The following is a 9864-nucleotide window of genomic DNA, read 5'->3' as shown; positions in this document are numbered from 1 at the left end:
GACATTCAGGCTCAAATCATAACATCAAGTTTGTTGAAAATACAGTTTCCCAGCATTGCTCTCGGAGAGACAAGACAAGCAGAGAATACATATTTTGTTGTCATTGTTTGGGACAGAGTCTTGCTATGAACCCTAGTTGACCTGTTAATCATTATGTAATCAGGCTGGATTCGAATCAATGACAGTTTTCATGAATTCATACCCTATGCCTCTCAAAAACTGGGATTACAGATGTGCAGAACCATACCAGGCTTAAGAATGTGTGTGTGTTGTTACATTTTATTTATTTTTAATGCATGTTGAGGTGTCCCTGACTCTGACGTGTGTCTAAGTTCATCTCTACAAGCTGCCTCAGAGGGCAGGGACAACAGGGCCTATTTAAGGGGCTGTGTTCTGCTGAACAGAGGCACATCTCACTTAGGCATCACAGAAAGTGTGTGGATCTGAAGACACTCTTTCTGGACAGGATAATAGGAGATGGAGAGGGCAGAATGGTACGTACTTGAAACCATGGCACTTGGGAGTTGCCAGTTGCAAGCTAACCTGGGCTACATAACAAAACCTTGCCTCAAAATAACAACAACAACAACAAAAAGATGGTGGTGGGCTGGAGTGATTTCTCAGTGGTTAGAGCACTGGCTCCAATGGACCCAGGTTCAATTCCCAGCCCCCACATGGCAGCTCCGACCATCTGTATTCTCCAGTTCAGGGGAGCTGATGCCCTCTTCTGGCCTCTGTGGTTACCAGGCAGGCATGTGGTACACAGACATATATGCAAGTAAAATACTCATGTGCACAAGTTTTTTTAAAGAAAAAGAAATGGATGTTGGAGCCAGGCACTCCAGCATCCTCCCATGAGCTTCTATGACACCCGCCGGGGGAAGAGGCAGAATCAGGCAAGCTTACGAAGGGCTTTGCAAGTAAGGCAGGAGATTAAGATTGGGACTGAAGAGCTCAATGCCACTCATGCCCTCTCCCCAGGGAGCAGCCTCTGAAGTTCTAGGAAGGGTAGCGGTGGCATTAACCCTGGTGCCTGTGGTCCCAAGAAGATGTCAGTAGAGAATCCATGTTCTCCAACCTGAAGCTGTCACAGTCCTCCCAGACCTGCTCATGCTCTGGAGAGCTATGTCCCTTCCTCATGGCTCCTCAACCCCTCTCCTAGGCCGGACACACAACTGTGGGCAGACCAGGAACAGGGCCAGTAACTGCTGGAATGACAGACAAGAAGAAGCCACACATCTCTCTCTACCTTAGCCGAGGGAATCACAATTTTCACCTTCGGGTCACATAACTACATGAAGCCAGATACCCTGACACGACGTCTCTGTCTTTCAGGAAGGAACTCAGAACAGGAAAGCTGAAAACCCTCCCCAAGGCACCCAGCAGTTGGAAGGAGAATTGAGAGCAAACTTTGTGTGTGTGTGTGTGTGTGTGTGTGTGTGTGTGTGTGTGTGTGTGTGTGTTTCAAAACATGGTTTCTCTGTGTGACAGTCCTGGCTGGCCTGGAACTCGATTTACAGACCAGGCTGGCCTTGAACTCACTGAGATCCGACTGCCTCTACTCCCCGAATGCTGGAATTAAAGGGGAGTGCCATTGCTGCCTGACTGAGAACAAACTTTCACTTTTCCCCAAACCAGGCTGGAACCCTAGGCATCTCATCCCTCTAGGCAGGGAATGGGGTGGGGTAGGAGGCTAGAGGTGGGGGAGGAGCAGTGGGGGCCACCCCACCTGTCGCTGCTGCCCAGCAGTGCTGGCAGGAAGACGCAGCCCTCCCCTCTGCCTCCACCCTCACCATAACTCCCATCCATTGTCATCACACTGTCTCAGCGCTGCTATATTTAAGACAGTGCGAGGCTCCAAGATCACATTCTTCACCCGTCCTCTCTGAGCAGAGGACAGGAAGAGACCAGGGACCTTCTTACTGTCCTGGAGACATCTGAGTGGACACTGCTACTTTTGTGAGTCACATACAGGGATCAGGGTCTGAGAGAGACCCCAACCTTCCACAGGGAATGACCTATGGAGGGTGGTGTAAATGGTGTGTGTATAGTGTACATATCTGTGATGTGTGTGTGTCTATGGTATGTGGGTTTGTGTATGAGTATATGATGTGGGGGGTGGTCTATGCATAGGTTTACTTGTATGTCTATGATGTGTGTGTGTGTGTGTTCATGGTGTATGTGTATTGTGTAGGGAGGGGTAGTGTGTCTCTATAGTATAGTGTGAGGGAATGTGTGAGTATGATGTGTGTATATTGTGTGTGTGTGTGTATGTATGTGTGTTATAGGGTATGTGTATGCTATAGGGAATATGTGTGCTATGGGTGTGTGTGTCTGTGTGTGTGTGTAAATATGTTGGGGGAGAGGCTTGGGAGATTTAAGTTTGGTAGCACCCCAGGTGAAAACGGGACCCCAGAGCTCCATGCCTCATTTCACTTTTGCAGCCCTGGGTCTTCTGAGTCTTCTGGTGTAAGTCCTCCTTGAAATCAAAGCTAAAAATAAAGAAAGGAAAAGGCCCTTGGGGGTTACCCTTGGAACCAGAGCTGTTGCTTCGTGGGGCAGCCAGTCAGGGAGCCTGGAACCATAGCAATTCCATATCCTAGGACTGCCAGGCTCATCCGGCACAGGGGATGGGGACATGGGGCTCTGCTGGGAAAGGAAGAGCCTCCAATAACCAGGGCCAGATCATCACAGCCTCCGGGGATCTAGCGAGTCACTGCATGTTCTAGCTTGTGCCGACCCACTGGGCAGGATACATCCACTCCAGCCCAGCCAATACAGCTCCTCTCAAAGGGCATTGGAGGCCACAAACCTGTCCCTGATTAATCCCACACTTTAGTCAGCGCCTTAAAAAGCATCCATGGCTCACCACAGTGGAGTGGTCTGGAGGCTGAGTGCCAGTGGGCCGATGTGTTCGTCAGGGAGAGAGCCAGTGCTGATGCCAGAACACATGAACCCTTTGCTGTGTGTCCCGGAGCAGCAGCGGAGCCTGGCTCCCCATATCAACCCTGTGTCTGGGAAGAAGTGTGGGATGAGCAGGTCTGGCTAGTTCTCTGTGCGGAGACATTTTCTATTCAGGAGGAGCCAGAGCCAGCCTAAGTGGGCAACTGTCCTTTGGCTCTGCAGAAACACTTGCTAGGAGCCAGGAGACCTTCCGGAGCAGCACTTAACGGCCGCTGGCTACAGCACAGGAAACCAGACCTTAATGCAGTGGAAGAATGCATATGCCTATCATATGCCTGAACCCCGCTCCCACCCAGCCATGTATGGCCTACATACGGATATGAAATAATCACTTTCTGAATGAGAACCAAATTGTAGGGTACAGATTCAAAACACCAAAAGGATTAAAGGAGAGAAAGTTCTAGGAGGCCTGTTATATTTTTACAAGGCTTCTAAGGAAGAAGGTGGCAGTGTCTGACACTTGGATGGGACTTACTTCTCCAGGCTTTCAATTAACCTTTTGGTCCCCCTGTCCCAGGAGTGTGATGGGTACATTTTACAGATGAGGAAGCCAAGTTATACCGTCCGAGGGCTCCCACGTGGAAGCAGGGACTAGAGTTGTGGGGTTACACCCACGTTCTCTACGGCATGTGTTAACGTGGCACCTTCAGGTTGGGCTTGGGAGGGTGGCTGGGGGAGGAAACCAGTACTGCAAAGGCACAGAGTAGGACTAGAAGGAAGGAGGGGACACCGGCCCGTGCTGAGACCTAGAATCAGCCTCCCACAGCATCATGTTGTTGCTCCTCATCTAGAGAGCCAAGCCCTGGAGAAGCGGGTGGAGAGACAGGACTGCAGCTGGCAGCCAGGGCTCTGCTCCTCGGTGGGTTCCGTTCACCCACTGCCAGGGCACGTGGGACAGTAGCGAAGCCAGGTTCTCCTTGTGCCTGCCTCGGTCACCATAGTCCTTTACCTTCTCGGGCTTCAGTTCCTGTGAGCCTCTAGAGCGGTGGTTCTCAACCTGAGGGTTGCGACACCTTTGGGGGTCATATATGAGATATTTCCATTACAGTTCATAACGGCAACAAAATTACAGTTCTGAAGTAGCAACAAAATAATTTTATGATTGGGGAGTCACCACCACGTGAGGAACTGTGTTAAAGGGTCACAGCATTAGGGAGGTTGAGAACCACAGCTCTAGGGAAAGAGCATCTCTCTCCCGAGTCCTCCCAAAGCACTTGGGAAGGGAGGGGAGGTGCCTGGTAGGATGACCATACACCTCGGCCTTGACAGGTTGCTGCCCTCGCAGCCATGACTCTGCCCCACAGTCCCGGAAGCGCCGGGGAGTCCCGAGCCTCCCAGGCTGTGCAGGTCCACAGGCTGGAACACAGGCAGGAGGAGGAACAGAAGGAGGAGAGACAACACAGCCTACACATGGGTTCTTCTGTGCAGCGGCGGACCTACCACAGCAGGTGGGAGTACCCATCCCCCCGCAGCCCCTCCCCTCCCAAGGACCCCAGTTAGAGGCATAACCCAGCTGTCCGGAGACTCCCATCTAAGATGGGAAGCACAGGGACCTTCTGAGGTAATGCCCCACCCCCATCAGAATGACCCCGTCTGAGAGCAGACACAGGCTGATGGGGGAGTGTGTTGGGGACTTTTGTCACCCTGACAAAACACCTGAGGAAAACACTTTAGAAGTGGCTTTTTTGTTGTTTTGTTGTTTTGTTTTGTTTTGGATAGCCCCTGTATGGGGTTCATTCCAGTCTTGGCTCCATTGCATTGAGCCTGAGGTAAGACAGAAGAAGCATCATAGTGGAAGGGTAGCCAGCCAAGAACAAAGAAAGAAAGGAGATGCCTGGGACATGACAAAGCCCCCCCAAAAAGACTTCCTCCAACCAGGTTCACCTCTAAATGTTTCTTCTGCCTCCAATAAAACCATTGAACTGAATTCATCAGGGGATTCATTTACGATGAACATACAGCCCATGGTCCAGTCACATCTCAATGAGGACTGAGTCCTTTAGTGGGTACCCCATATCCAGACCCTAAGAGGAGGCACAGCGTGTCCTCTGGAGCCTCTGGGGTGGACAAGACACCCCGGCTCTCTGAGGCCCCAGCATGAAGAAGGAGGTCCTGTATGAGAAAGGAACTCAGGGGTGCCTACTGGTACCCTAGTGAACAGCCATGGTCTCAGAAACCCCAGGCAGTCCCCCAAGAGCGAGCAGTGACCTCCCTTTCTCCTGGCAGTGAGGAGCAACAGCAGTTCAGCTCTGCAGATTATGCCCTGGCGGCTGCCCTGGCCCTGACAGCCTCCTCAGAGTTGTCCTGGTGAGTCATATGGCTGTCCCTGGGTGAGGGTGGACTGTCTTGTCTTGACCCCGGTCCCTGGTCCCTGGTCCCCTGTCCCCTACCTCATCACTGGGCTCCCACTGATACACAGTGGGCCTTCTTCTGGTGGAGAAGGGCTGGGCAGGATGCAAACCGCCACTTTCTCCACAACAAGCTTCACACCCCACCCCCCCATACACACACAACCCACCAGAAGAGTCCCCACAGCAGGAAAGAAAGGACTGTCCCCAAGCGGCTATCCTCATTACCAAAAAGCTTCGAAAGTAAAAGAGGCGTTGCCTAAGGGTTACAGAACTGGTGACAATTGCAAGTCTCACACAAGGAAGGAAAGGTCCCTGGACGCCTCTCCAGAAGTACCATGGCTTTGGGAAGGATCCTGGGCTTAGAGGTCTGGGACACAGTCCTGCTGTCCTTAAGCAAGTCACTGGACCTCAGTTTCCTATCCTATGAAATGAAGAGGGGATCACGTGTCCACTTGGACACAGCAAAAATCAGACCACAAAGCTGGGTGTGGCATACCTTTAATCCTAGCACTCAGGAGGCAGAGACAGGAAGATCTCTGCAAGTTCAAGGCCAGCCTAGTCTACAGAGTGAGTTCCAGGACAAGGCTACACAAAGAAACCCTATCTCAAAAAAAAAAAAAAAAGAAAGAAAGAAAGAAAGAAAGAAAGAAAGAAAGAAAGAAAAGAAAAAAGAAAACCTGTCTCAAAAAATAATAATTAAAAAGCAGCTAATGGTTTGTTAAGCAGACTCACACACTCCATTCATAACTATATAATTAAATTCTGACGGTAAGCAGGTTCCCCCTACACACACACACACACACACACACACACACACACACACACACACGCACGCACGCACACGCACGCACGCACGCACGCACACTTACATACACACTTTCCTGAGACAAGGTTTTATGTAGCCTAGGCTGGCCTCAAACTTGCGATGCAGCCATTGGTGGCCTTGAACTTTTGGTCCTCCTTTCTCCTGAGTGCTGGGACCGCAACACGTACTGTCACATCTAGTTTATGCGATTCTGTGGATCAAACCCAAGGCTCTGTGCACTTGAGGCAAGCATGCCACCAACCGAGCTGAATCCGCAGTCTGGTCCCAAGGTGTCTGTCTGCAAGCAGAAGATACAAGGCTGTGCTTGGTCCTAAAGCACACTCCCAAGGACCGCTAGCATGTGGGGGTGGGGAGTACAAACGCCCCAGCCTCTGCGTGCCAAGTCTGAGTCCTGACCCTGCAGGGAAGCTAAGCTGAGGCGCCAGACCGCCACAGTGGAGCTGGAGGAGCGTGGACAGAAACGGGTGGGCTTTGGCAATGACTTGGAGCGGATGGAGATGGCCTTCCTCCGGACCCAGAGGCTACTGCGCCAGAGGCGCGACTGGAAGGCCTTACGACAACGGGTGAGACACTGGGGTATCGCCCCCAGCCCCCCTTGACTCTAACACCCACCACAAGCCCTATCTTCACTCTCATCCCCTTCTCAGAAGGCACCCACAAAAGGGCCTGGGCCCTGGATTCCGATCCCAAGGCCCTACGCTTGTCTGGGTAACCTGGGAGAGGGTCTGTGACCCAGGTGTGGCTGTCACAGTTCTGTGCTGAGGTAGAAGTTAGATGAGCTTAGATTTGCAGAGTGACTTCTCAGTGTCTGGAAGACCTTCACAACTGTGCAGGGTCCGGTCTCACTTCCCTCCCCACCGCCCAGGTCACGCTTCAGGCGGCTTCTTCACATAAGCCCCATGTTTTTCATGGACTGACTCATCTACTCCCCGTTACAACCCCAGGGGCAGTGAGCAAATAAATGTCTTCATCATCCTCATTTTACAGTCATGGAGAGCGAGGCTCTCCTGTGACCCTGTAGCTGGTCCCGGAGCACATTCCCTGCCCACTGAGCAACACTGCCTCCAGGTGGTGTGGATGAGGGCTCAGCCAGAGTTTGAACGCTGGGGCTGGAAGGGAGGGGACAACATTGTGGGGAAGCCATCCTGGCTCCCTAGGAATCACACACCCCTTCACTTCCAGACTGAGGAGAAGGTGCGGGAGGCCAAGGAACTGATCGAGCTGTGCTCTGGCCGGGGCCCCTGGTTCTGGATCCCACTCCGCTCGCACGCCGTCTGGGAGCACACCACGGTGCTGCTGACCTGCACCGTCCAGGGCTCGCCTCCATTCCAGGTCTCCTGGTAAGGCCCCTGGGCTGGAGACAGAGTTCTCACTCTGCTCCCATCTCGCTTGGAGTTTTTTGTGACCCTCCGCCTTCACCCAAGGTTCCTCTGTCTCAGCAAGACCACAGCCCACAGACTCCGAGCTCTGCCCACCCTACACACTTAGCAACGACAGCTGCCTGAGAGCCTCAGGCCACCTCAGGCCTTGGTTATTCTTAGTCACCTTGCCGCCAGCCTGGGCCTGGAAAACTGAACCCCTGGAGAGCCAGCCCTTGTAAAAATATGGTTGTGATGGCGTGAGAAGGCAGCCGATCTAAGCTGGGTGTCTTCAGCTCTAGAGACTGTCTGGAAGTCAGGACAGAGAGCCCAGACACTATGGAGGAGAGGGGGAGGAGGGCAGGACCCTGCTGGGAGAACAGGTTCAGTTCTAGAGTGTGAGTCTGAAGTCAGGCCTAGCATTCTTGCCTCTGAGTCAGAGTGTGGCCTCAGGTATGTGACTTAACCCTCCCTGATGTGTTTCTGGTTTTGCCTCAGTCTCCTGCTCATAAATGGGCTGAAGACCCCTTATTCAAGTTTGGAAATCTCTCCAGTTGCCACAGGGCAAGTTTTTGTTGCTTTTTTGGGGGGGGCGTTTTGTTTTTGTTTGTTACTTAAAGCACAGAGTGCTAAGGAGTTGAGCATGGAAAGCATGTAGGCGGTCATAACCAAGAGTGACATCTCGAGGGAGCTGGCCTCCAGGTTGGCCAGTTCCGGCCACACACGGGGCAGTGTGCTGGCCACTGAGGTGCCATGGAGACCAAAGCAATCCCATGTGCAAGTCACTGGCCCCAGTAGGAGATCTGCTTCCAGTTCAGATCTGGGCTAAGTGGGGGTTCAGAGCCTCAGCTGTCCACTGGCAGCCAAGCCCCACCCACCTTGGCTCTTCAGCCCTCATCTAAGGCATTCCATGGAAGCCTCTAGGAGGGGGATTGGTTTCGGCTCCAGTCAACAAGGCCAGCCCCACAGAGCCAAGCATTTCGGAAAAGGTAGAAGCCAAGGCCAAGCTGTCCAGCCACACCGTCTCTGGTGGCCCCTGGGGCTCCTGGCTCTGTGATCCCGGGGCAGAACCGTGGGACTGGTCTCTAAGAGTAATGTCCCTGCTCGAGATACAGGCTTGTCATGAAAGTCCATTCATTCAGCAACCATTGAGCATTATCCAGACGCAAAGGCATTGAGAGGACTCAAACATGCAGTTACCCTGGGTTTTACAAACTGGAGCTGCTGTCACTGAGGACAGACTTGCTACCTCTAGAAGATGGGGGGGGGTGCTGTTCTCAGGGTGCTGCCCAGTGGAAGTCAGCACTCTACTTGGGGCTGCAAGTGAAGAGGAAGGAGAAAGCCAAGTCTGGGTATCTGGGGAGCTCAGTGCTCAGAGGGGCATCAGGGACAGACAAAGCAGGAGTTGTGGTTCCAGGACAGCCAGAGCTACATAGTAAGGCCCTGTCTCAAAAGAAAAAAATAAATAAATAAAATAAAATATAATCAAAATACACTGGGAGAGGTAAGCATAGAAACACAGGCCTGTGATCCCTGTTTTCAGGAAACTGACTGAAGCAGGAAGGTCACAAATGACCTGAGCTACCCAGTCAAACACAATCTCAAAGAACAGTAGGATTTAGGTAAATAGTAAAAATCTCCTTCATGGGGCCTCTCTAGCTAGAAGGGCAGTATGAGGCTGAGGATCTGTCAGTATAGGCCAACCCAGAGCTACAACTGCTGTGTCTTGAGAAGAAGGCAGAGCTTGGACAGCCTGAGGTATCTGGAATGTTCCTGGCAGGTGTGGACTAGGGGCCTGGCCCTCGGAGCCTAAGAAGATGTGTACCCAGATTAAGCACTGCCCTCCCCACAGGGGACTTAGCTGGGCCCCTTTCCTAAATGGGTACAGCTTGGGGACAGAGTAGGTGTGCCTCTGTTCTGTAACCATGGAGATAAACAGAACACCCCTGACAGACAGGCCAGGTCCAAGGAAGGCTTGTCCTCAGGCTGGGGCAACCTCTGTCTGCAGCAAGGATGCCATCTTCAATCTCAACTGCCAACACTTGAGCAGGAAGAGGCTAATTTCTGCATTCACCATTCACACACACACACACACACACACACACACACACACACACCACAATAACAACAACAACAAAAATACTGGGAGTGTGTTCAGGGTTTAGCACCTGCCTAACATGTATGGGCCTAGGAGTCAATCCCCAGCAGGACTACACACACACACACACACACACACACACACACACACACACACACCACAGTAACAACAACAACAAAAATACTGGAGGTGTGTTCAGAGCTAGCACCTGCCTGTCCTCACCGGTGTCCGTCATTGTTACATGACCACACCTCCCAGAGAGGACAA

General features: G+C 52.2%; 1 protein-coding gene across 2 annotated transcripts in view; it reads left to right on the top strand.

Annotated features, from left to right (window-relative positions):
• The first annotated feature begins 1811 nt into the window (after positions 1 to 1811).
• The window catches only part of Myom3 (myomesin 3), a 47541-nt gene continuing 39488 nt past the window's right edge, over positions 1812 to 9864 (top strand). Inside the window, exons 1-5 of one of the 2 annotated variants that reach the window (XM_040756359.1) lie at positions 1812 to 1959; positions 4234 to 4412; positions 5191 to 5271; positions 6545 to 6704; positions 7324 to 7481. In XM_040756359.1, coding sequence (XP_040612293.1) covers positions 4252 to 4412; positions 5191 to 5271; positions 6545 to 6704; positions 7324 to 7481 — 560 coding nt within the window. In that variant the 5' untranslated portion in view covers positions 1812 to 1959; positions 4234 to 4251. The remainder of the gene's footprint in view (positions 1960 to 4233; positions 4413 to 5190; positions 5272 to 6544; positions 6705 to 7323; positions 7482 to 9864) is intronic. The other variant, XM_013120180.3, reaches the window with a different exon arrangement.

Source organism: Mesocricetus auratus, unplaced genomic scaffold, assembly GCF_017639785.1.
Source record: "Mesocricetus auratus isolate SY011 unplaced genomic scaffold, BCM_Maur_2.0 Super-Scaffold_100014, whole genome shotgun sequence".
NCBI lineage: Eukaryota > Metazoa > Chordata > Mammalia > Rodentia > Cricetidae > Mesocricetus > Mesocricetus auratus.
Note: the sequence above shows the minus strand (reverse complement) of the source record. Positions and strands in the feature narration are given on the sequence as shown.